This window comes from Macaca mulatta, chromosome 1 (assembly GCF_049350105.2).
Source record: "Macaca mulatta isolate MMU2019108-1 chromosome 1, T2T-MMU8v2.0, whole genome shotgun sequence".
Classification (NCBI taxonomy): domain Eukaryota; kingdom Metazoa; phylum Chordata; class Mammalia; order Primates; family Cercopithecidae; genus Macaca; species Macaca mulatta.
In genome coordinates, this window is record NC_133406.1 from 176,352,328 (window position 1) to 176,379,527 (window position 27,200).

At 39.6% G+C, this 27,200-nt stretch overlaps 1 protein-coding gene across 4 annotated transcripts in view; it reads right to left on the bottom strand.

Annotated features, from left to right (window-relative positions):
* Positions 1-13,076: 13,076 nt before the first annotated feature.
* UBE2U (ubiquitin conjugating enzyme E2 U) overlaps positions 13,077-27,200 on the bottom strand; it is a 62,656-nt gene continuing 48,532 nt past the window's right edge. For all 4 annotated transcript variants that reach the window (XR_013411398.1, XM_077985305.1, XM_077985308.1 and 1 more), the window contains 2 exons: positions 19,774-19,868; positions 13,077-13,431 (listed from right to left, as the gene is read on the bottom strand). Coding sequence is in view for 3 of the 4 variants with exons in the window: in XM_077985305.1 (XP_077841431.1) it covers positions 13,247-13,431; positions 19,774-19,868 (280 nt within the window). In the remaining variant the exon portion in view is untranslated. The remainder of the gene's footprint in view (positions 13,432-19,773; positions 19,869-27,200) is intronic.

Genomic DNA, 27,200 nt, shown 5'->3' on the forward strand with positions numbered 1-27,200 from the left:
TTGGCAGTTCTCCATCACTTCTCACCTGGGTTCCTGTCTCAAGCTTGGTCTGGCTGCTGCCTCTTTCTCTTACCTCATTTCTCTCATCTCTTGCCTATCAATTCTGCAACACAGTTATAGCCAACTATTTTCAGGTCTTCTCAGGTGTTGTATCCCCTCACCTATGTCTGGTAGGTTGCAAGGCAAGCTGTTCCCTTGGCCCTTGCACTCTTCCCCAATTCTCTTTATTGCCTGGTTAGCTCCACTTATTCTTCAGAACTCAGATTAGGTGGTGCTTCATGCAGGAAGCTTTTCCTGAGCTCTTAAATCTAGATTAAGTGTCGTCCTGCCCCCACGACTCCCAACCCAGCTTGAACTTCGCCCATCATATCACTTCTCTTTATTTCAACTGAATAAATATATGTTGAATATGTACATAAACGAGTGAATAAAAAAAAGAATGAGCCAATGGTCCCATGTCCCCTCCAAAGTCACTGCCATTGGTCAGGAGTGAGAAAGTAAAACCTAGACTTGAAGTTCCTGAAGAATAGAAATGGAGTGTCCGCTCTTCTGTTCGTTCTCTGCTATGACTGCCTATTCTCCAATTTACAAACACATTGATTCAAACACCAAAAATGTATGAGGCCAATCCCTTATCCTACATCAATCTCACCTCACTGCCAACCACAGCTGGGAATGGTGATCACTGCATCAGATGAGTAATATTTACTCTGCTATACTTCCTCTTATTAAATCATAACACCAGAAGAAAAGATTAAGTAAGCAACAAAAAAGAACAAAGGTACTTGTGTATACCAATGAGAACACATAGAATGATTCTACCTCCACCACCAAAGCACCATTGTCATTGCCTCTCTTGTCTGCTGTCCATGTAGCTGCATTACAAAGGGACTTTAAAGCAGCATTTAAATAATTATTGAGTACCTAATACATGTCAGACACTGTTGAAGGCATAAGGGCTGCAGCAGTGAGGAAAACAGAATTCCAGTCTGTGTGGAACATAAATTCTAGAGCCAGGAGAAAAGAAGGCAGATCTCCAAATATGGTTATAATGATCAATTTTTTAAAAATGATCTATACACATTAAAAATTAGAAGTGTCTTACTTTTTACCAAATAGACAAAGAACCTGTCCTGGCATAAAATTTGGGAGCAAGTTACTTCTAGTTATCCAGGACAGGCCTACCCTTTCACAATTCACATTGCATAGTAATGATCTATTATTGAAGTATCTCCTGGACCATCCCTATTGCGTAGTACAGGCCTGGCACATAAATGAACAACTGGAGACTTTTTTTCACTCTAGTAGTAGAGAGAGGTTTATATTGATTTATCTATGCTTTCTGTACTAGGTTGCAAAAGTGAACAAAATTCTTCACTCCTCCTTGCATTTATGTCCTTGGTAATACGGCTTTGTGGTCCTTCCTATAAAGAGTCTTCCTATAAAGACTCAATTCACCCTCCCCTCAAGTCTAGTCTGGACCTGTTTTGGCCAATAATTTAGCAGAAGTAATGATGTGCCAGTTCTGAACCCAGGCCTCAAGAGACCTTGAACATTTCCTCTCTCCCTCTGGATACCAGTCCAGTTGCCCCATGACCAAGCCTGTGCTAGTCTTTTGAAGGATGAAAGACCAAGACGAACAAAGACAAGCTGTCCCAGTTGAGTCCCCCTAAACCAGACAGACTTCAGCTAAGCTGGATGCTGACTGCAGATACATGGACAAGCCCCAGTGCTACAATCTGAGAAGCTGACTCTGACCCAAATTGCTGATATGAAGGATTGTAAGTTAAATAAATGACTGTTGTTTGAGTCACAAAATTTGAGGGTGGTTTGTTACACAGCAAAAGTTAGCTTTTGTGATCAACAAATCCACTGCCATGCCCTTGTAGATGTTAGGATGGATTAATGAGGATTTGTGTGTATCTAAAACCAGAGAACCCTTGTTCACAGAAAGATTGTACTTACAACTTAACTTTAGAACAAACTGAATGTGGGGAAAATTCAGATTTGGGGAAAATCGTGAGCTGGTTTTTTAAAGCATAGAAATTAATGTTTTTCTTTAAATTCGAATGATCTCTTTTTAAACTGAAAGACAAATTGAGTTTGGAAGATTCCATCTACTTGGATCTAAGTTTCCCAAGCTTTGTAATAAAATTCAGACTATAAAAAAGTCCAAATATTTTATTCATAATTAATTGTGTATTTATTTATTTATTTGCCAGAATGAGACAGGATATCATTTAGACGCTCAAACCAAACAATACAGCATGCTCCTGGGGTTCACGTCCATTTAAGCTTCCTTGAAAGTCTGAGAACGTTCTTTAGATTTCCCTTGATATGGCTCTCTTCTCGCTTTTGGTCAAATTAATAAAATTAACATATTCAACCCCAAGTTAAAGAAAAAAAGAATTATTGAACTTTTCTGATTCTTTGTGAGAAGTAAATGTTTTATGTGGGACAGTGGCACAGGACTTAAAATTTTATCAATAAGGCTATCAACTGGGGGTCCCCAGGTCTAGAGGAACTGGATACTTAAGTCTCGGAATGTTCTGATTGATAGAGTGTAATCAACTGTGCAACTCAGAGCTTTTCTAACACGGCAAAGTCTTGAATGTTGAATCTTATTCCCCACCAAACCTCCAGGTCCAGAACACTATAGTTTACTGCCCTTAGATATTAACCAAATTGCTCTTGATCACAGAGCACCTGTTCTCCCAGGCCCTATCTAGGTCTCTTGGATTCTAGACCTGCATGTTACATTGAAGGCTGACATTAGGCCATCTCTTTCTGCGACCACCTGGACTGACCAGCCGGACTGCTGCTACCTGTGTTCCACTGTGCTATGACCTAGGAACATCCTAATTTATGAGGTGTTAATGGACTGTTTATACCACTGAAGCCTACAAATTCTGAAATGCAGTGTGGGCCTAATCATCCCACAGTTCATTTATGCTAATCTATTTTAAGACTGGAAGAAAATACTTAAAGGAAAACTCAGGATTAGGTCCCCTTTTATGTCGATTGATTTCACAGAAAATCGTAGAAACCCCTGTCCTAGCCCACCCAGGATATTTGGTCACCTAACCAAGATGTAAATGCCTAGAATTCTCTGTCTCCAGTCCTCTTCAAAGTGAGTCAGACATTTCTGCAAGTGCAAAAACACAATAATGTAAAATATTTTTAAAATATATAAAATTATCCTTTCTCTCATTTATCAATTATTAATGCATATTAAAATGTGGTAAAGGCTATTGTAAACTACCCATTGAATCATCAATGAATGACTACCTGAGTATGGATAAACTATATTATTAACAGAACTGACTTTTTAAAATTTTGCTACCAGTTTGGTTTCTAGCATTGAGGACACTGAGTCACCCTTTGCTCTAGAACAGAAGTAGCAGCCAGCATCGCTTCCCTTCCCTCTTCTCCCCTTCTTCCTATCTTGAATAAACAGATGAATTCTGGAACCCTATCGCCTTTTTTTTTTTTTAAGACAGTCTTACTCTGTTGCCTGGAGTGCAGTGGTGTATGACCATAACTTACTGCAACCTAGAGCTCTTCGGCTCAAGCTATCCTCCTGCCTCACCTTCCTGAGGTGAGGCTAACTGTAAAAAATGTTTTTAGTAGAAACAGGAGCTCACTGTATTGCCTAGGTTGTTCTCAAACTCTGGCTCAAGCAATCCTTCTGCCTTGGTTTTCCAAAGTGCTGGGATTACAGGCATGAGCCACCATGCCCAGCCTTCTAGCAGCCATCTTGTAATCAAGAAGCAAGAGGCATGGAGACAAAAGCCATTATCCTAAAAATGGTAGCGTGGAAAGAGAAAAAGCTTGGTCTTTGATGGCTTCATTGCACAACTAGCTGAACCAATGCCAGCAACTGCCCACCTAAGGGCTCCTTATTTTGTGAAAAAAAAATGAGTCCCCACCTCTTTAATCCAAATGTTATGTGCCACGGAACATAGGAAAAAGTTGACTCATATGACACAATATGGGAACTCAGAGTTATTTAAACAATTTTGAACACTAAAGTAATATCTTATTTGTAGCCTTCACTGGTGACTTTGAGGTTTATGTTGGACCTACTCTAAGTTAATTATTATACATACACTTAATGAGAACAATATCTTAGTTACGAAGTTTTATTTAAAAATGGATGGCAACTTGTGAACACATCTAGTATATATAATTTTCTCCTCTACAGAAAACATTTTTTTTCTATCAGTGAAGCATTGTTAACATGAGCTAGTTGTTAAGACATGCAAAAAGCCTCAGGAGATCAGGATGGATGCTGTAATTGTATTTGTTGAAACAGAATTCAACTTGTAAATATAATTACCCTTGGCTCTTCAAGTGATCGCTTTTCATTTGGATTCCAGTCTGGTCCCTAGAACTTGAAAGTGAGATGAAGAGTCGGGGAGAGGGTTTGAACATTGAGAGGCCATAACAAAGAATGAAAAGGTCTGGGGTTGGTTAGTACAGATCGCAGAAGGGTATAGAACATTTAAAATTAGCCTTCAGATCTATTAAGGGATATTGCTCAGAAAATGAGAGCCAGCTGCGCTCCATCTTTTATGATGAAAACCCCAAATCAAGTGGGCTTATACTTTTGCATCTGGGAATCAGATTAGCCAAAGAGAACTCTCTCCTGGGAGGTGGTTAAATACTGGAGTTGAATATTTAGATAAGGTTTGAGATCTCACTCTCTGGATAGATTGGCTTAAATTTAACTCTGGGTCTCTGTATATTCTTGGTTAAGCTTCCACATAACAGAGATGCACAGGATCCCCCCGTCATCTCCCAGCCGACACCATCGCTCCATTTCCTCGTTAGGGGCATCCATGGGGTGTAAAGGAGCAGCAGGGAAGCAAAGGAGACCTAGGTGGCGGGCAGGCCCTGGAGCCTTCTAACTGTCTGTCAGGCCCTAGGGAAGTTCCTCCCTCCCTCAGGTAGGAGGAGGAGCAGCTCTCAGTGGATGCACTGATGTCTGGAAGTCATTAAACAAAAACCAGGCTCATTCTCATGTACAAGAGGGTGGTTTCTGTGTGGTCCTGCCTGAAGCCAGTGGTGAAGACTGACTGATTTCTCCAAGTTGGCTCTATGATTTTATCAACGTGGATAATTTGTAAGCTCTGGGCTATTTTTCTTTTAGTAAACCTTTCCTAGTACTGAGTAAACATCTTTCTTGAGAGGAAAAACAAAGTATTCCGCTCTTATAAAGTGGTCGTATGCCATACGAGCCTTTAAAAGCATAAGGAGGCTTGATGCCTGGCTTCCAGTGAAGGTCTCTGAAGTGCAAGAAATAGCTAACTGGCGCCATCTGGAGGGGAAGTGGAGTCTAAACAACAACGCAAGTTTAAAAAATGTTGTTTGACAATGACGTATATGCAAAATTTTAGAATATTTATTTTACTTATTTTTATTTTTATTTTATAATTTTAAGATGGAGTCCTGCTCTGTCGCCCAGTCTGGAGTGCAGTGACGGGGTCTCTACTCACTGCAACCTCCGCCTCCCGGGTTCAAGCGATTCTCATGCCCCAGGCCTGCGTAGCACCTGGGACTACAGGAATGCGCCACCACGCCCGGCTAATCTAGAACGTTTTTAAAAATGAAATTTCCTGCTTCTCTCTTCTCCTCTCTTTTCAGAATCCATTCAGACTGATCACAAAGGGGCTGGGGCCTCACGTTCCTATAGAACCTTAACTTCAGATCTGACATCATATCCAACGGAGGGTATGAGTCAGTTGTGGAGCTTTACTATACATGACACACTCCGTTATCAAATGGCACGATTTGGCATGCCATGTTAATCACATTTGAAATTAATCTCAGAATTACATTGTGTCTCCAAGTGTCATCCATTGATCATCTTCATCAGAATCAGCTGGGGTAATTTTTGTTGTTGTTGTTGTTGTTGTTGTTGTTGTTGTTGTTGTTGAGACGGAGTCTCGCTCTGTCGCCCAGGCTGGAGTGCAGTGGCCAGATCTCGGCTCACTGCAAGCTCCGCCCGGGTTCACGCCATTCTCCTGCCTCAGCCTCCCGAGTAGCAGGGACTACAGGCGCCCGCCACCACTCCTGGCTAATTTTTTGTATTTTTAGTAGAAACAGGGTTTCACCATGTTAGCCAGGATGGTCTCCAACTCCTGACCTCGTGATCCTCCCGCCTCCGTCTCCCAAAGTGCTGGGATTACAGGCGTGAGCCACCGCGCCTGGCCAGCTGGGGTAATTTTTAAAACTGCAGGTTTATAGACTTCAGTTCAGGCCCTCTGAATCTGAATTTCTTTCATAGTGCATGGGATCAATTAACTAAATAGAAGTAAAATTTGTTTTTTATTTTATCAAACACATAAATAGTGCTTACTATAGGTCAGGCGCTATTCTTAGCACTTTACAAATATTGATATATTGATGCATTTATTTGGTTTTCTCAACAACCTAGGTGTGTTTATTTTGTTTTGTTTTTTGAAACAAAGTCTTGCTCTGTTGCCCAGGGTGGAGTGCAGTGACATGATCACAGATCACTGCAGCCTCAATCTCCCAGGCTCAAGCAATCCGCCCACCACAGCCTCCTGAGTAGCTAGGACTATGAGCATGTGCCACCACATTTGGCTAATCAAAAAAAATTTTTGTAGAGACAGGGATCTCACTATGTTGCCCAGGTTGGTCTTGAGCTCCTGGGTTCAAGAGATCTTTCCAACTCATTCTGCCAAAGCGTTGGGATTACAGGCATGAGCCACCATGCCTGGCTATTATCTATTCTTGACTTGATGAGGAAAGCCAAGGTGAAGGAAGGTGAAGTAACTTGCCCAAAGTCACACAGCTAGTCAGCAGGGGGCAGATCCAGGCAGTCTGGCTGTAGAATCTGGGCTCCTAAACACCCTCCCATGCCGCCTCTCCTATGTTAAAGAGTTGGAAATATTCTTAATTGGAATTAAAAAGAAACTTCTATTTTGGTCTTCATTTATTATTTTTTTTTCTGTTTGAACCTAAAAATGGAAAATATAACTACAGCCTGGTAATGAAAAATTTCTATGACATTTTGTTGAATTTTACCAAAAATATAAGGGTGAAATTATACCAGTTCTACAAAAACTCTTTCACAAAACTAAAGAGGACAGAATTTTTCCCAATTCTTTCTATGAGGCTCACATTACTCTGATACCAAACCTAGACAAAGACACTTCAAGAAAAAACTACAGCCAATTTCTCTCAAGAACAGAGATGTAAACATTCTAAAAGAAATAAATCAATGTAAGTTACCATATTAATAAATTAAAAAAGAAAACATGTTTATCTTAATAGATGTAGAAAAAGTATTAAACAGAATCTAACTTCTATTTCTGATAAAAACTCATAGCAGATTAGAAGTTGCAGGAAACCTCCTCAATTGGATAAAGGACTTCTTTGAAAAATCTACAGCTAACATTGTACTTAACGATAAAAGACCACAAGCTTTCCTCCTCAGTTCAAGAACAAGACAAGGGCATTAATTTACACTGATTCTTTTCAATATCATATTAGGGATTCTAACCAGTTCAGTAAGTCAACAAAAAGAAATAAGTGCATCTAGATTGAAAAGGAAGAAGCAAAACTGTCTTTAAATCTACAACATAGATACTAGAACTAACGAGACTGGCAATATTGCAAGATACAAGATCAATAAGCAGAAATCAATTGTATATCTATATATTAGCAAATAATAATTTGACATTTAAGAGTAACACTATCTAGAACAGTACCAAAAAATACTTACAGAAAAATCTGACAAATGGTACGCAACATGTGGACAACTGAACATTAGAAAGCATTGCTAAAAGATATTATAGAAGACCCAAATAAATGAAGACTTCATGAGTGGGAAGACTCAACATAGTGAGTCTATAAAATGTCACTCCTCCCCAGATTGAGCCATAGATTCAATGCAATCCCAATCAAAATCTCCACGTGATTTTTTGTAGGCACTGAAGGACTGATTCTAAAATTTATATCATAATGTAAAAGATGTAGAATAGCTAAAACTATTTTTAAAAAGAAGAACAAAGCTAGAGGGTTAGCATTACCTTATTTTAAGATACATAATAAAGCTACAGTAATCAAGACAATGCAGTACTGGCATAAAGACAGACAAACATATCAGTAGAACAGTGTAGATAGTCCAGAAATAGACACACACATATATGAATAATTGATTTTCAATAAAGGTATTAAGACAATTCAGTGGAGAAAGGATAGTCTTTTAAGCAAGTGGTGTTGGGACAATTAAATATGCAAAAAAAGAGGAGAGGGAAGGAAGTAAAAAAAAAAAAGCTGGAGAGGGAGGGCAAAAAATCTACATGAACACCAATCCTGGCACCCATATAAAAATGTATATGGGTGGTTCTTTGCACCCATATAAAAATTAATTCTTAATGGATCACAGACCTAAATGTAAAACCTAAAATTAAAAAATGTCTACAATAAAAATCTTTGTAACTTTGGATTAGGCAATGATTTATGAGATATAACATCAAAAGAACAATCTATAAAAGAAACAATTTGATAAGTTGGACTTTATCAAAATTCAAAACTTCTGCTCTTTGAAAAACACTATTAAGGTAATCAGGCTAGGCATGGTGGCTCATGCCTGTAGTCCTAGCACTTTGGGAGGCTTAAGAGGGCAGATCACTTGAGGTCAGGAGTTCGAAACCAGCCTGGCCAACATGGTGAAACCCTGTCTCTACTAAAAAAAGATAAAAATTAGCTAAGTGTGGTGGTGCACACCTGTAATCCCAGCTACTCAGGAGGCTGAGGCAGGAGAATTGCTTGAACCTGGGAGGTGGAGGTTGCAGTGAGCTGAGATTGCACCACTGCATTCCACCCTGGACAACAGAGTGAGACTCTGTCTCAAAAATAAAGTAATGAAAAGGCAAAAACAGACTTATCACTAATTTCCAAATTATGTATCTGTAAGTCATTTATCTGATAAAGAACTTATATCCAGGATATAGAAGAACTCTCAAAACTTAATAATAGGAAAACAAACATCCCAGTAAAAAAAATAGGCAAAAGATTTGGACAAAACATTTCGTTAAAGAAGATACAAGGACTGCAAATAAGCACATGAGAAAATGCTCATCATCATAGTCTTTGGGGAAATATAAATTAAAATGAGATTCTTCTACGTATCTTAGAATGGCTAACATTTAAAAGATTGACTAAGCCAGGCGCAGTGGCTCACACGTGTAATCCTAGCACTTCGGGAGGCTGAGGCAGGAGGATTGCTTGAGCCTAAAAGTTCGAGACCAGTCTGGGCAACATAGTGAGAGCCCGTATCTACAAAAAAATAAAAATAAATAAATATATATTTTTTTTAATTAGCCAGGAACAGCAGTGGGTGCCTGTTGTCCTAGCTACTTGGGAAGCGGAGGTGGGATGATCATTTGAACCCGGAAGGTTGAGGCTATAGTGAGCTATGATTGCACCACTGCACTCCAGCCTGGTGACAGAGCGAGACCCTGTCTAAAAAACAAAAACAAAAAACAAAAAAACAAAAAAACTTCTTCCCTTTTTCTTTCCTCCCTTCTTCCTTCCTTTCCTCTTTTAAATAGGGACAGGGGTTTCACTATGTTGATCAGGGCTAGTCTTGAACTCCTGAACTCAAGCAATCCTCATGCCTCGGACTCCCAAAGTGTGGGGATTACAGGTGTGAGCTACCATATCCAGCCCTGACAATTTCTTAAAAACTTAAACATATACCTACCATATGATCCAGCCATTTCAGTTCTATTTACCCAAGAGAAAATAAAACATAAATCCATATAAAGACTTAAACACATTGTTCGTATAAGCTGTATTAATTTTCTATCACTACACAACAAATTACCCCAAAGTTAGCAGGTTAAAACAGCTTACATGGTTGTTGACAGAATTCAATTTCTTGAGTTTGTAGGACCAAGGTCCCTATTTTCTGGTTGACTGTCAGCCAATGACTCCTCTCACCTCCTGCAGTTGCCAGCAATTCCTGTTAGGTGGCCTTCCCACATGACAGCTTACTTCTTCAAAGCTAGCAGGAGAATCCCTCTCTAGTTTGCTTAAGATGGAGTCTTAATACGACATAATGTAATGACAGCAGCGTCATCACATCACTTTGCTATATTCTATTGACTAGAAGACACAGGTTCTATTTACACTCAAGGATTGTGTAAGGGTTTGACTCGTTGTCGGTCATCTTAGGATGGATTTGCCACAGCAACTTTTATATTTGTAATAGTCTCACACTGAAAACAACACAAATGTCCACCAACAGGTGAATGTATAAACAAATTGTGGTATATCCATACAGTAGAACACTACTCAGCAATAAAAATGAATATGGATATACAAAAGACAAAGAAATCTCAACATAATTGTGCTGAGTGAAATCAGCCACACAGCTTGCTTTCTTGTTTTCCTGCTTTTCTTTCTCTCTTTCTCTTTCTTTCTTTCTCCTTCCTTCCTTCCTTCCTTCTTTCTCTCTCTCTTTCTTTCTCCTTCCTTCCTTCCTTCTTTCCTTCTTTCTTTCTTTCTCTCTTTCTTTCTTTCTTTCTTTCTTTCTTTCTTTCTTTCTTTCTTTCTTTCTTTCTTTCTTTCTTTCTTTCTTTTCTTTCTTTCTTTCTTTCTTTTTTGAGATGGAATCTCACTCTGTCACCCAGGCTGGACTGCAATGGCACAGTCTTGGCTCACTGCAACTTTTGCCTCCCGGATTCAAGCGATTCTCCTGCCTCAGCCTCCTGAATAGCTGGGATTACAGACAATCGCCACCACGCCCAGCTAATTTTTGTATTTTTAGTAGAGACGGGGTTTCACTATGTTAGCCAGGCTGGTCTCGAACTCCTGACTTCGTAATCTGCCCGTCTTGGCCTCCCAAAGTGCTGGGATTACAGGCGCAAGCCACTGCGCCCAGCCTGCATAATTTCATTTATATAAAACTAGAAATTGCACACTAATCTGCAGTGACAGAAAGCAGATCAGTGATACTGACTGATCTTATGAAAAGTAACGGCAGGAAATAGGAGCAGAAGAGACATATTACCATGAAGCAGGGGGAAACTTTTGGGGTGACAGATATGTTCCCAATGTTGATAGTAGTAGGATTACATGAAGGCATCATATATAAAAACTTACACTGTACACTTTAAATTGCTCAACTTCTTCTATGTCAATCATACCTCAATAAAGCTGTTTTTAAAAACCTAGTGCCTTCTTCCAGAATCAACTCTCTCAAGGTATTCCTGCTTGTTATTAAAAGTTCCTTTTTTGTTACTTTTGAATTCACTCATTTGCTAAAATTTCCAAGTTTATTTTTTAACAGTAAACTCTAACACAGCGAAACAGGAGCTTTTGTTTGAGACATCGTGGCAGCTGTTGGAATGTAGTCTATATTATTGAGTATCGTTAGGATGGAGTCTGGTTGGTTGGCTTCTTCTTTGAAGGTTTAATGGGAGAGGCAAATGTGCAAACAGACAATTTCAATAAAATTGAGCAGACACATACACATACTATATGGTGCCCACAGAGTGAGAGCCAGAGAGCCAGAGAGAGACCCAGCCTGGAGAAGGGTATGTGGAGTGCAGAGAAAACTCTGGAGGTGATGCCTGAGCAGAGTTTTAGGGGCTGAATAGGTGTTAGCCAACTGAAGAGGGGAAAAGGAATTCTCGGTAGAGGAAATGGCATAAGCAAAGGCAGGGAAGCAGGAAAATGCTGTTATGTGTGGGGAAGTACAAGGAGTTCAGTAATATTAGACACAATGTTGTAGTCTGAATGTTTGTTTCCCCTCCCCAAATTCACATATTGACACCCTAACCCCCAAGGGAATGGTATTTGGAGGTATGGCCTTTGGGAAATTATTTTGTCACGAGAGTGAAGCCCTCATAAATGGAATCTGTGCTCTTATAAAAGAGGTCTAAGAGAGACTCAGAATGTTGTGGTTCTGGTCACAGGGGGATAGCAAAAGTGTAGGTACTACAATCAGTTGGGGCCCTACTGTCTGAACTACCAGAGGGAGACTTGGAAATATTTAGCCAGCCAGGAGAGTGCAAAGAGACCAGATACATGTAGTAGAGCTTTCTTTTTTTCATGGGAACTAAAATCAGTTTCCCTAAAAATGAGGGAGAGACCTATTTGATAACTACATCCAAGGTCAGACATATAGATCGGTATGGCATTTTTGAGAAGACATATGTGTGTAGGTATGTAGGCCTCAAAATAGGTCTCTCTGAAGCCACGGCAATAAACACTTCAAAATAAGAAGATGATCAATAATATCAAACATGAGTTTTGGCAGTAAGAAAATCACGGTGATCCCAGCAAATTTTAGTGAAGTAGAATGAATGGAAGATAGATTTCATTGTGCAGTGGATGCAAATGTGAAATGAATGAAAGAAATAAAGAGAGAATGATAGACCACCATCAATAAATCTGATTGAGAAAAATGAGTGAATAATGGTGAGGTAAGCAGAGATAGGGGTCAAAGGCAGAGACATATTTTAGAATAGGAGAGACCCAAGCATACGTATAGGTTGAGACAACATGGCAAAAAGAGACAGAGAAAATAAAGTTATAAGAATACAAGGAGATAGAAGGTCTAGTTTATATAAAACTAGAAATTGCACACTAATCTGCAGTGACAGAAAGCAGATCAGTGATACTGACTGATCTTATGAAAAGTAAGGGCAGGAAATAGGAGCAGGAGAGACGTATTACCATGAAGCAGGGGAAACTTTTGGGGTGACAGATATGTTCCCATGTACTCTGGGATAAAACAGAAGAGAAACATTAGTAAATAGTGACATCTCATTCCTTGAATATGGAGGAAACAAGACAAGAAAGCAGGCAGATGTAGGTCCATGTATAGATCCTGCTATTTGAGGTCATGTCCAGCCTCTGAAGCTCTTAATTGCTCCCCTCCTATCCCAGCCTCTTTCTGACCCATTCTCTGCCTGCAAAAACTTGTGTCCAGTAGCCTAAAAACTGTGGGAGTGTCACACCATTGATTGGCATATGGCAATGAACATCCCTAACTTCGGTAACTTAGTTCTAAAGAAAGTCAAAGCAACATCTTTACTGATTTGTACTTATATTTCTAATTTGTACTTGCTTGTACTTGCAGTGAGCGGGTGAGAACAGCCTGAAAAAAATGAAATCCAAGTTCTGAGAGTCTTCCAAAATTGCTCCACAACACTGGGCTATGGTGGAGGCTGTTCAGTTTTTTAACCTGATAATGTTCTGCTTAATCTTCTAAAGTATTTGTATTGAGAGTGTTGATCCAGGAGATTAGATCTTCCACTTCCTCTTCCCAGGGCTCATCTGTGTTATTTTCATATAATGAAGTGTCACTCTTCCACCCCTCCTCTTCTGTTTCGTAAATGTTTGTGATGCTATTTATTGCAGTTGGTGACTCAAGAAAAATTTCATCTGTGGTGGGAACTATAAAAAACAGAAATTTAATAGACATACAGGAAAAACAATGAAAAGAGTGTTCCTGCATTTGTAGGATAATGCCAAAGACCATCTGAATGAATGCGAGCAACCTTTTTTACACTTTCTAAACTTCATGTTTTATAAGTAACTTTATTTGTCATAAATCATTCTTCCATCTTGCTCAATCTTTTGATGCTTTGTTAGTTCATTCATTTAACATATATATTTACTGGGTCCCTGCTAACGGCCGGTTGATGTGCAAGGGAAAAGCTGCTTTGGGAGCACAGGGAGGGAATCACTATGTCTAAGTGAAAACAGACTCGGGCTTTGAAACAGGAGGAGCAGTTTGTTAGACAGAGAAGGGAGGTCAGAACATGTTAGAAGAAACAGCATGCATCATATAAGCACAAAGGTATGAGAGGACTTGACAGGGTTAGGTGTGATCAGAGTGGATTCTCCCGCACTTCCACTGTGCCAGGTGCGGTGCTCAGCAGTCGACAGCTATAATATTATTTAACTCAGACACAACCCTTGTGATGGGCAGGTATTAGTATTCTTATTTTACAGATGAGGAAACTAAGGCTGAATGACCTATAGTAACTTAACCAAAGATATCCAGCTAATAACAAGACTCGTCCCAGATCTGTCTATCCAAAACCACAATGTTATAGTATACAGAAAGTTTCGTGGAGCTGGAAGGGAGGCTGAAGCCAGATCAGGAAAGCCTCACATGTCATGCAAAGGACTTTCATCTTTATCTTACAGGCCTTGCAAACAGGGAAATAAACTGATTATACTTTTCAAAAGAAGAATATAGATATAATGTCTATATTTCTAGATCTATATTTCCACACAGCATGGGGACCTCGCTTTCTGGGGATGAACTCTAGCTGGTGCTATTTATGTTCTGTTAACTCTAAAACCTCACTGCATTCTCTCCCCTTTTTCCTAGCTGTCACCAGATTCACTGCCGATTATGGATTCCAGGACAAATTTTGTTTGCCTTATATGTTTATTTCCCTCACTTACATATGAAATAAACCCTATAATACTTGTTGTCTTCTAATGTTATAGACATAGGCTACAAGTGACTTGTTTTCCTTCTCTCTTTGGTTTATAGAAAGATACACAGAGAGGCCAGGCATGGTGGCTTCCACCTGTAATCCCAGCATTTTGGGAAGCCAAGGCAGGTGGATCACTTGAGGTCAGGGGTTCGAGACCAGCCTGGCCAACATGGTGAAACCCTGTCTCTACTAAAATACGAAAATTAGCCGGGTGTGGTGGCAGGAGCCTGTAATCTCAGCTGTTCTGGAGGCTGAGGCAGGAGAATCGTTTGAACTCAGAAGGCAGAGGTTGCAGTGAGCTGAGATTGACCCACTGCACTCCAGCCTGGGTGACAGAGTGAGACTCCATCTCAAAACAAAACAAAGAGAGAAAGATACATAGAGAGATTTGAGTTTACACAGTCACCATTATCCTATGGGTATCCTGAGGCCCCCAGTGATTTTTAATTTTCATACTTTCGATGCTAATATTTAGTTGTAACTAATTTAAAACTAAATTCTGTCTGTGCCTTGAGAAAAGCATCTCCTTTATTTTCCATGAACATATTATTGATGGACTAACTCCAGTTCTTTCTAACCATGTTTGGGCCTTTCTGATTCCACATGCTTTTGATTACAAGAAATATAGAGCCAAGTCAACCCAGTTTAAACAATAGGAGAATGTTTTATCTCACATAAGATAAAAGCCAGAGTGGAGGGCAGGATTGAATATTGCGGTGACTCCACAATGTCACGAAGGACACAATTCTTTTCACTGCTTGCTTTGCTAACTGAGGTGTTGTCTTCATCTTCACAGTGCACAGCAAGAGAGCTACAGCCATTCTAGTAACCACACCGGGCACAGCAACATCCAGAGGAAAAAGCGGACTTCTCACCAAGAGCTCATTTTTAAGAGTGGATGGGAAAACCATCCCCTGAAGCACCCAGCATATTTCCCCTCAAGCAGGATCCTGTCACATGCCCTTTCTTTTATTTTAATTTAATTTTATTCTTTTTGAGGCAGGGTTTCACTCCTGTTGCCCAGGCTGGAGTGCAGTGGCGGGCTCTTAGCTCACTGCAACCTCCGCCTCCTGGGATCAAGTGATTCTCCCACCTCAGCCTCCCAAGTAACTGGGACTACAGGAGTTCACCACTACACCCAGCTATTTTTTAAACATTAATTAATTAATTATTATTATTATTTTTAGTAGGGATGGGGTTTTATCATGTTGGCTAGGCTGGTCTCTAACTCCTGATCTCAGGTGATCTGCCCACCTTGGCCTCCCAAAGTGTTGGGATTACAGGTGTGAGCTACTGCACCCCACCCCATCTCTAAACTAGTTACTGGTAAGGGAAATGAGATCACCATGATTGGCTGACATGAGTTGCTGGCGTGGAATGAAAGTTGGGAATCAACCACCTTGACTATTTGCCCTCTTAGTTCCTGCCCTGTTAAAATCTCCCAGGAAGCATAAAAAGAAACCTGGCTAGATCAGCAGAGTATAATGCGAAATAAATATAGAAATGTTTCTTTAGAACATAAAAAAAAGATTATTTTGAATTTCTTCTCCAGGAAATCTTAAGCTTTATAAATCCCTCTGAGACACCTTGGATTTGGTGGTTGGAATCAGTAATAAAGGAGGGGATTTTGTTACTATGTTAACAAAATAAGTTATGGAAGCACAAATTCTAACTGCCTTATATTTTCCATGCCTTTCTTGGGTTGGATCACGGAAACTCTGCCTCTGATAATTTATTTTTTAATCTGAAAATAGGTTAGCTAGTAAAGATAGTAAAACCTGTGCTGACTGATGGGCTCTGATGATTAACAAATGGTTTATCTCTATTCAGTCCTGTTTTCAGTCTGGATTCAGTTAGGAAAACAGAGCCACTACAAGTAACACAAGAGTGAGAATCTAACACAGGAATTTGGGATTATCCAGGTGTGGGAGGACCCAGGGGAGTGAAGATCTGGAAGCTACAGCTGGAGAATTGAAAAAACAGTCATGATCCTGATGCACTGACATGAGTGGGAAACCAGAAGCTCATGGAGTACAAGAAGCTGCACACATTTAGCCACCCAAATTGCGACAAAAACGAGGAGTTCATGGGGATGTCTGTGCAGCCACCGTGTCTGTGAAGTGAGGCTGTGGAGAGACGTGTGAAAATGCCGTATCTGAGGAACCCACCATGCCTGATATGAACAACTTCCCAAGCATAATGGCCTTGACTTCCCTCCCACCTGCCAAATCTCTGGTGAGTTTCTCCCATTGGCAAACTATGACATGCCATCCTTTTTTGCAAAAGAGGGGCACACGGTTCTTTCCTTTTCTGAGTCACACTTCCCTTCGATATGGTATATAAGTTCACTCTTGCTACATAATAACTCTCTTGCTACATAATAAACAACCACAAAATCTTAGTGACATACAGCAATAAGTATTAGTTTCGGTCACATATCAGCAGGTCAATAGGTGGTTGGCTTCTTTGGCTGGGGAATGGCTGGGAAATGTGGCTGGGCAAGCTTAGATCTATGCCTTGAATCTTTCTCTGTGATCAGAGGGCCAGTCCAGGCACGCTCTTGTGATGATGGCAGAAGAGAAAAAGAGCAAGCCAAATCATGCAAACCCTTTCCAAACCCTGGGGGCACACTGCACCCACTAATATTCCATTGATGAAAACATGTCACAGGGAAAAGCTCAAAGTCAAGGTGCAAGGAAATATATCTTGTTCATGTAGGTGGAGCAGGAATGAATATTTCTGAACAATAATCAAATTTACCACAACCTCTCAGGTATAGCCTCTTCCGGAGTAGACAGAAAGAAGAGTCTATTCCATGTTCAAAGAGAACAAGGCTCAGCACTGAAGAGCTAACCAGTTTCTGGACATTAAACTTAAAATGTTGCCTCTTCCAGCTTGCCTTTCTTTTTCCCACTCATCATGGGTTTTCACCCTTTTTTCCCATAATCACAAGGCAGACAAAAACATGACAATTTTACTTCATCCTACTATTTACTTACTCATTTTTTTAATGAGCATTGATAGCTACTGTATGCCAACCACTGTGCTGTGGAAGACTGAGGTGAGCAGTCCCTTCCCTTAAGAAGCTCACTCTTTTTCAAAGGAGACAGGCAGTAAAAAGAATAATAACACAGCATGCGTGCTGGACAGACTCCAAGGTGGCCCCCAGAATCCCTGCATCCTGGTATTTACACCTTAGTGTAAACTCCTCTTTTCTGAGTGAGGATAGGACCCATGACTTCTAACCAATAAAATATGATGCAAGTGATAAGGTCTCATTTGCATGATGATGTTACATCACATACAACTCCATCTTGCTATCAGACTTGCTCTAAAGACTCTTGCTGGATAAAGTAGGAGGCCATGCTGGGAGGAACCGTGTGCAGCCCTCGGCAGGTGAGGGAGGCTTCCAGCATATACCCAGCCAGAAGCCAGGGCCCTCATTCCTAAAGACAGAAGAAAACAAATTCTGTCGACAACCTCACTGGACTGGGAAGCAGATTACTCTCCCATTCAAACCACTGGGATGAGAATGCAGCCCAGCCGATGCCTTGATTGCAGCTTTCTGAGACTCTAAGCAGAGGATCCAGCTAAGCTGTGCCTGTACTCCAGGCCCACAGAAACAGTAAAATAATAAATGTGTGTTGTTTTAAACCATTCAATGTGTGCTAATTTGTGACACAGCAATAGAAAACAAATAGAGCATGATACAGCTATGGTAGAAATGCTATGATAACCCACAGAGAAAGTTTCCTAGAGAAGGTAATACTTGAACTGAATCTCAAAGGATGCTAGGCATTAGAAAGTAAAGAAGGGGAGAGAAGAGCATTTAGAGTAGGGGTATGAGAAAACGCAGTGTGCTGCTCAAGCTTTTTAATGAAATGAGATAGGGAACAAACGATCATGACCCACTAGCTTAGTATAACATTTAGGGTGTGAAGGGGAGTGGTAGGGAATGTCACTGCAAAGACACAGACAAGTATTAGAGCATTAAGGATTTTCTGTGTCAAAGAGTCTAAATTTTATCCTGAAGGAAAATGGGACACAATTAAAGTATTTTAGACCTGGTAAAAACATAAGCAGAGCTGAGCTATAGAGACATAGCTTTGTCACCAGTCTGACAAAGCACAGACAGAAATTACTGTAATCACAACAACTTAACCAAGTGATCTCTTCCACTGGTGAAGATGGTGGGGATGTTGAAAGACACAGATTGCAGAGAGGAGTAGGGAAATCATGGAGAAAGCAAAGAGTAAGGCTGGAGAAGGCAACATTTCCTACCTCGCAGGTACCCTGAAATCTGGAAGAAGGCAGAGTTGAATGCAGAAGGCTGAGGCTGCTAATATAGAGGAGGAAATCTGCGTGGCACACCAAACAGGAGGGAGAAAGGTCGATATTGAGCAGGGAAAAGAAACTTGGAGATATGGGGGCAGGGCCCTTGGAGAATCACTGAATGAAGGTGATTGCCTGTGCCTGGCATGTATATGCTGTTACGTTTAGTGGCCAGATGACAGGAAAAAATAGTAACTATTGCTTTTTGTACTTTTCAGTTCACAAAGAAATTGTATATACATGGAGTCATTTAGTCATAAGAATCCTGTGAGTTAGGGCAGAATTTTAGCAACTAGCAGTTGTTGAACATCTTCCACGTACATAGAAGTAGCTGAAGATGAAAAAAACTAAATTCAGAGGTTGAGTGACCTTTCCATAATAGCAAAGAACTGAGATCTGAACCTAAGTTCTCTAACCCCAAATGTCATGCTTTCCCCTCTATACCAGCTGACTTTCATGGTAAGTTACCAGCTCACCCCGCTGAAGATTCACTCTCAACCTATCCCAACAAGTAAATGGTAATTTTTAAAAGAGCACAAAAAACAACTCAGCACTGTTTCTTTCTTTTCAGCCATATTGCATATATCTTTGAATATACAATGAGTTTTAGGGATCAGTTTATTAGTGCTCTGTGTGTTTTGGCTGCTTTTTCATATTTTGAAACTTAACCTTAAAATTTCAAATTGTATATTAACCTATTAAAGGGTAGTAAGCTTGGAAATATAAGTAACTCAATTTTGTCAAAGGTCCAATTCCTATGTGAGTAATTTACCAAATTAATTTGGAAAGTCAGAAAAAATTAAAGCAACCTTAAAAGGAGAACACAAGGATTAGCTCTCATATATTCCAACTTATTTAAAGGGAAAAAAGTTTAAAGTTATGCATATTATGCATAACATGTTAGTTACAAAAGCAAAACAAATAGAGTGAATCGATTTACTTTGAGTTGGGCAGGGCTTAATTCCTTCCATTGAGTGTCTGACTTCATCAGGCATTCTATTTTTTCTAGCAAGCCAACACTTGATAACAGAATACCTAGAAAGAGAAAAAGAAAAATTAAATTCCCAAATGAATTTCGGTAAGAGTATATTTACTTCCGAGAAAAATACATGAAACAAATGAAATGAAACATAAAAGTAGAACAATAGGCTTTGAATATGGAACCATTCTGAGTGTTGACTAATTTAATGGTAAAGTAAAATTATTTCAGTATGTGCTTTCCAACAGAATAGAAGTTGGAAAAGCAAATGAATATGACATAAGTTTACTATTGTAAAAGTAGTAAAAACATCATGTGGTATAGCAAGGTATATTAGTTTCCTTGGGCCACCTTAACAAATGACCATAAACTTGGTGACTTAAAATAACAGAAATGTATTCTCTCATAGTTCTGGAGGCTAGATGTTGGGGATCAAGGTGGCAGCAGGGCCTCCCTCCCTTGGAAAGCCCTAGGGAAGAATCTTCTATTGCCTCTTCCGAGCCTCTGCTGGCTGTCAGCAATCCTTTACGTCACATGGCTTATCGCTGCATCACTCCAGTCTCTGCCTCCAATGTCACATGACCTTTTCCAGATGTGTCTCTGTCATTCTGCTCCTCTTATAAGGACAACAGTCACTGGACTCAGGGTCCACCTGAATCTAGTATAACCTCATCTTAACTAATGACTATTTATATCTGCAAAGACCCTGTTTTGAAATAAGGTCATATGCTGAGGTTCTGGGGGGACAGGTGTTTGTTTTGTGGGGACATGATTCAACCCACTACACAAGGGAGAAATTCTATCAGAAAAATTAATGACTTATCCTGGATAAAACAACAGGCTTATGGGAGACATCAATGAGCGGAAGTCAAGCTCTTAGAGCATTTCCTTGGAGAAGGAGTTTACATATGGAAATGAAAAGTTTTACAAAATTTTTTTGGGGGACGACTACTTTTGGTAACAAAGTTTTCTTGATGAAAAGTAGGTGGCAGAGAAATGTTTTTGTCAAAAACAAGAAATGGGGAAAGGATTCCCTATTTAGTAAATGGTGCTGGGAAAACTGGCTAGCCATATGTAGAAAGCTGAAACTGGATCCCTTCCTTACACCTTATACAAAAATTAATTTGAGATGGATTAAAGACTTAAATGTTAGACCTAAAACCATAAAAGCCCTAGAAGAAAACCTACACAATACCATTCAGGACATAGGCATGTGCAAGGACTTCATGACTAAAACACCAAAAGCAATGGCAACAAAAGCCAAAACTGACAAATGGGATCTAGTTAAACTAAAGAGCTTCTGCACAGCAAAAGAAACTGCCATCAGAGTGAACAGGGAACCTACAGAATAGGCGAAAAATTTTGCAATCTACCCTAATCTGTTAGACAAAGGACTAATATCCAGAATTTACAAAGAACTTAAACAAATTTACAAGAAAAAAACAACCCCATCAAAAAGTGAGCAAAGGATATGAACAGACACTTCTCAAAAGAAGACATTTATGCAGCCAACAGACACATGAAAAAATGCTCACCATCACTGGTCATCATCAGAGAAATGCAAATCAAAACCACAATGAGATACCATCTCACACCAGTTAGAATGGCGATCATTAAAAAGTGAGGAAACAACAGGTGCTGGAGAGGATGTGGGGAAATAGAAACACTTTTACACTGTTGGTGGGACTGTAAACTAGTTCAACCATTGTGGAAGACAGTGTGGCAATTCCTCAAGGATCTAGAACTAGAAATACCATTTGACCCAGCCATCCCATTACTGGGTATATACCCAAAGGATTATAAATCATGCTACTATAAAGACACAGGCACACGTACGTTTATTGTGGCACTATTTGCAATAGCAAAGACTTGGAACCAACTTAAATGTCCATCTATTATAGACTGGATTAAGAAAATGTGGCACATATATACCATGGAACACTATGCAACCATAAAAAAGGATGAGTTCATGTCCTTTGCAGTGACATGGATGAAGCTGGAAACCATCATTCTGAGCAAACTATCACAAGAACAGAAAACCAAACACCGCATGTTCTCACTCATAGGTGGGAATTGAACAATGAGAACACTTGGACACAGGGTAGGGAACATCACACACAGTGGCCTGTCATGGGGTAGGGGGCAGGGGGAGGGATAGCATTAAGAGAAATACCTAATGTAAATGACTAGTTAATGGGTGCAGCAAACCAACATGGTACATGTATACCTATGTAACAAACCTGCATGCTGTGCACAAGTACACTAGAACTTAAAAGTATATAAAAAAAAGAAATGTTTTTGTCACACAAGTGTACCTCACTTATACAGTACTACCCAAAAGTTCATTCATTTAATAAATATTCATTGAACACCAACCTTGTGCTAGACACTATTTTAGGAGCTAATAATATAGGAAGAACAAGACAGACAAGGTCTCTGACTTCATGGAAGAGACAAAAATGAACAAATATAAAAATCAAGATAAATCAGTAGTGATACATGCTATAATGAAAACAAAGCCTCCAATAAAATATTGTGGGAAAGTAGTGACAGCAGACATCCTTGCCTTGTTCCTGACATTTGGGGCAAACATTCAGTTTTTTTAGCATTATATATGATTCTGGCTATAGTTTTTTCATAAATATGCTTTATCAGGTTGAGGAAGTTCTTTCCTATTCTTAATTTACTGAGAGGTTTTTTTTTTTCAGTGTATGAAAATCTCCTTGATCTTTTATTTAACTCTCTCCCATCTTTGAGAGATTTTAATTTTAATTTTACATGAAAAGTTTGTTTGGGTGAAATTCACATAACAAACAATTAACCTTTTTTATCTTCAACTTTTATTTTAAGTTCAGGGGTACATGTACAGGAAGTGCAGGTTTGTTACACAGGTAAACGTGTGCCATAGTGATTTGCTGCACAGGTCATCCCATCATCTAGGTACTAAGCCCAGCATCCATTACCTATTCTTCATGATGCTCTCCCTCCCCCAACACACCCCCATCACCAACAGGCCTCAGTGTGTGTTGTTCCCTGTCATGTGTCCATGAGTTCTCATCATTCAGCTCCCACTTCTAAGTGAGAATACAAGGTGTTTGGTTTTCTGTTCCTGTGTTAGTTTGCTGAGGATAATGGCTTCCAACTCCATCCATGACCCTGCAAAGGATATGATCTCGTTCCTTTTTATGGCCGCATAGTATTCCATGTGTATATGTACCACATTTTCTTTATCCAGTTTATCATTGAAGGGCATTTGGGTTGATTCCATGTCTTTGGTATTGTGAATGGTGCTGCAATGAACATAGGCATGCATGTGTCCTTATAACACAATGATTTATATTCCTTTGGGTATATACTCAGGATTTGAATTGCTGAGTCAAATAGTATTTCTGCCTCTAGGTCTTTGAGGAATCACCCACACTGTCTTCCACAATGGTTGAACTAATTTACAAACCTACCAACAGTGTAAAAGCGTTCCTTTTTCTCTGCAACCTCACCAGCATCTGTTGTTTTTTGACTTTTTAATAATAGCCATTCTGACTGGCATGAGATGGTATCTCATTGTGGTTTTGATTTACATTTCTCTAATGATCAGACAAGTTTAGCTTTTTTTCATATGTTTGTTGGCCGCATGTATGTCTTCTTTTGAGAAGCTTCTGTTCATGTCCTTTGCACATTTTTTAATGTTTTTTTTTTCTTGTAAATTTGTTTAAGTTCCTTGTAGATGCTGGATAGATGTCAGATGGATAGATGGCAAAAATTTTCTCCCTTTCTTTAGGTTGTCTGTTCACTCTGATGATAGTTTCTTTCACTGTGCAGAAGCTCTTTAATTAGATCCCATTTGCCAATTTTTGCTTTTGTTGCAATCACTTTTGGCATTTTCATCATGAAATCTTTGCCCGTGCCTATGTCCTGAAGGCTATTGCCTAGATTTTCATCTAGCGTTTTTATAGTGTTGAGTTTTACATTTAAGTCTCTAATCCATCTTGAGTTAATTTTTGTGTAAGGTGGAAGGAAGGGATCCACTTTCAATTATCTGCATATGGCTAGCCAGTTTTCCCAGCACCATTTATTAAATAGGGAATCCTTTCCCCATTGCTTGTTTTTGTCAGGTTTGTTGAAGATCAGACAGTTGTAGGTGTGCAGTCTTATTTCTGAGTTCTCTATTCTGTTCCATTGGTCTATGTCTCCATTCTTGTACTAGTATCATGCTGTTTTGGTTACAGTAGCTTTACAGTGTAGTTTGAAGTTGGGTAGCATGATGCCTCCAGCTTTGTTCTATTTGCTTGGGATTGTCTTGGCTATTTGGGCTCTTTTTTGGTCCATACAAATTTTAAAATAGTTTATTCTAATTCTGTGAAGAATGTCGATGGTAATTTAAAGGGAATAGCATTGAATCTATAAATCACTTTGGGCAGTATGGCCATCTTCACAATATTGATTCTGTCTATCCGTGAGCATGAATGTTTTTCCATTTGTTTGTGTCCTCTGATTTTTTTGAGCAGCGGTTTGTGGTTCTCTGTGAAGAGGTCCTTCACTTCCCTTGTTAGCTGTATTCCTCGGTATTTTTTTTTTTTTTTGTAGCAATTGTGAATAGGAGTTCATTCATGATTTGGCTCTCTGCTTGCCTGTTGATTGGTGTATAGGAATGATAGCAATTTTTGCACATTGATTCATTGATTTTGAATCCTGAGACTTTACTGAAGTTGCTTATCAGTTTAAGAAGCTTGTAATCCCAGCACTTTGGGAGGCCGAGACGGGTGGATCACGAGGTCAGGAGATCGAGGCCATCCTGGCTAACACGGTGAAACCCCGTCTCTACTAAAAAATACAAAAAACTAGCCGGGCGAGGTGGCGGGCGCCTGTAGTCCCAGCTACTCAGGAGGCTGAGGCAGGAGAATGGCGTAAACCCCGGAGGCGGAGCTTGCAGTGAGCTGAGATCCGGCCACTGCACTCCAGCCCGGGCGACACAGCGAGACTCCGTCTCAAAAAAAAAAAAAAAAAAAGAAGCTTTTGGGCTGAGAGGATGGGGTTTTCTAGACATAGGATCATGTCATCAGCAAACAAAGATAATTTGGAGATAACTTCCTCTCTTCCTATTTGAATACCCTTTATTTCTTTCTCTTGCCTAATTGCCCTGGCCAGAACTTCCAATACTATGTTGAATAGGAGAGGTGAGAAAAGGCATCCTTGTCTCGTGCCAGTTTTCAAGGGGAATGCTTCCAGCTTTTGCCTATTCAGTAGTTCTGTTTAGGTGATGAACCACATTTACTGATTTGTGTATGCTGAGCCAACCTTGCATCCTAAGGATGAAGCCAACTTGATCATGGTGGATAAGTTTTTTGATGTGCTGCTAGATTCAGTTGGCCAGTATTTTATTGAGGATTTTTACATCAATGTTCATTAGGGATATTGGCCTGAAGTTTTATTGTTTCTTGTCGTATCTCTGCCAGGTTTTGGTATCAGGATGATGCTGGCCTCATAAAATGAGTTAAGGAGGAGTCTCTTCAAATTTTTTTGGAATAGTTTCAGTAGAAATGGTACCAGCTCTTCTCTGTACCTCTTGTAGAATTCAGCTGTGAATCTGTCTGGTTCTGAGCTTTTTTTTTTTTTTTTTTTTTTGTTCTACTAATGATAGAACTCATTGGCCAATTCAGGGATTCGATTTCTTCCCAGTTCAGTCTTGAGAGGGTGTGTGTGTCCAGAAATTTATCAATTTCTTCTAGATTTTCCAGTTTATGTGCATAGAGGTGTTTATAGTATTATCTGGTGGTTGTTTGTATTTCTGTGGGATCAGTGGTGATATCTCCCTTATCATTTCTGACTGTGTTTATTTGATTCTTCTCTTTTCTTCTTTGTCTAGCTAGTGGTCTATTTTATTAATTTTTTTTCAAAAACACAGCTTCTGAATTGGTCGATTTTTTTAAGGGTTTTTTGTGTCTCTATCTCATTCAGTTCCACTCTGACCTTGGTTATTTCTTGTCTTCTACTAGCTTTGGGGTTTGTTTGCTCTTGGTTCTCTAGTTCTTTTAGTTAGGATGTTAGAATGTTAACTTGAGATCTTTCTAGCTTTTTCCTGCAGGCATTTAGTGCTATAAATTTCCCTCTCAACACCACTTTAGTTGTATCCCAGAGACTCTGGTACATCATCTCTTGGTTCTCATTTGCTTCAAAGAACTTCTTGATTTCTGCCTTAATTTCATTATCTACTCAGGAGTCATTCAGGAGTAAGTTGTTCAATTTCCATTTAGTTGTGTGGTTTTGAGTAAATTTCTTAATTTTGAGTTCTAATTTGATTGTGCTGTGGTTTGAGAGTCTGTTATGACTTCAGTTCTTTTGCATTTCTGAGCAGTGTTTTACTTCTGATTATGTGATGGATTTTTGAGCAAGTGCTGTGTGGCCATGAGAAGAATGTATATTTTGTTGTTTTGGGGTGGAGAGTTGTGTAGACATCTATCAGGCCCACCTGACCCAGAGCTGAATTCAGGTTCTGAGTATCTTTGTTATTTCTCTTTCTTGATGATCTGTCTAATATTGTCAGTGGGGTGTTAAAGTCCCCCACTATTACTGTGTGGGAGTCTAAATCTTTTTCTAGGCCTCTAAGAACTTGCTTTATGAATCTGGGTGCTCCTGTATTGGGTGCATATATATTTAGGATAGTTAGCTCTTGTTGTTGAATTGAACCCTTTACCATTGTGTAATGCCCCTCTTTGTGTTTTTTGATCTTTGTTGGTTTAAAGTCTGTTTTCAGAAACTAGGATTGCAACCCCTGCTTTTTTCTGTTTTCCATTTGCTTGGTAAATTTTCTTCCATCCCTTTATTTTGAGCCTATGTGGATCTTTGCGTTAAGATGGGTCTCTTGTAGACAGAACTGATGGGTCTTGGTTCTTTATTCAGCTTGCCACTCTATGTCTTCTATTTGGGGCATTTAGCACATTTGCATTTAAGATTACCATTATTATATGTGATTTTGATCCTGCCATCATGATGCTAGCTGGTTATTTTGCAGACTTGTTTGTGATATTGCTTCATAGTGTCACTGGTCTGTACACTTCATTATGTTTTTGTAGTGGCTAGTAATGATTTTTCCTTTCCATATTTAGTGCTTCCTTCAGGAGCTCTTGCAAGGCAGGTCTGGTGGTGATGAATTCCCTCAGCATTTGCTTGTCTGAAAAGGATCTTGTTTCTCCTTCTGTTATGAAGATAAGTTTAGGCAGATATGAAATTCTGGGTTGGAAATTATTTTCTTTAAGAATGTTGAATATTGGTCCCCAATCTTTTCCAGCTTGTAGGGTTTCTGCTGAGAGGTCCACTGTTAGTCTGCTGGGCTTCCCTACAGGTGCCTTGGACTTTCTCTCTGTCTTCTCTTAACATTTTTTCCTTCATTT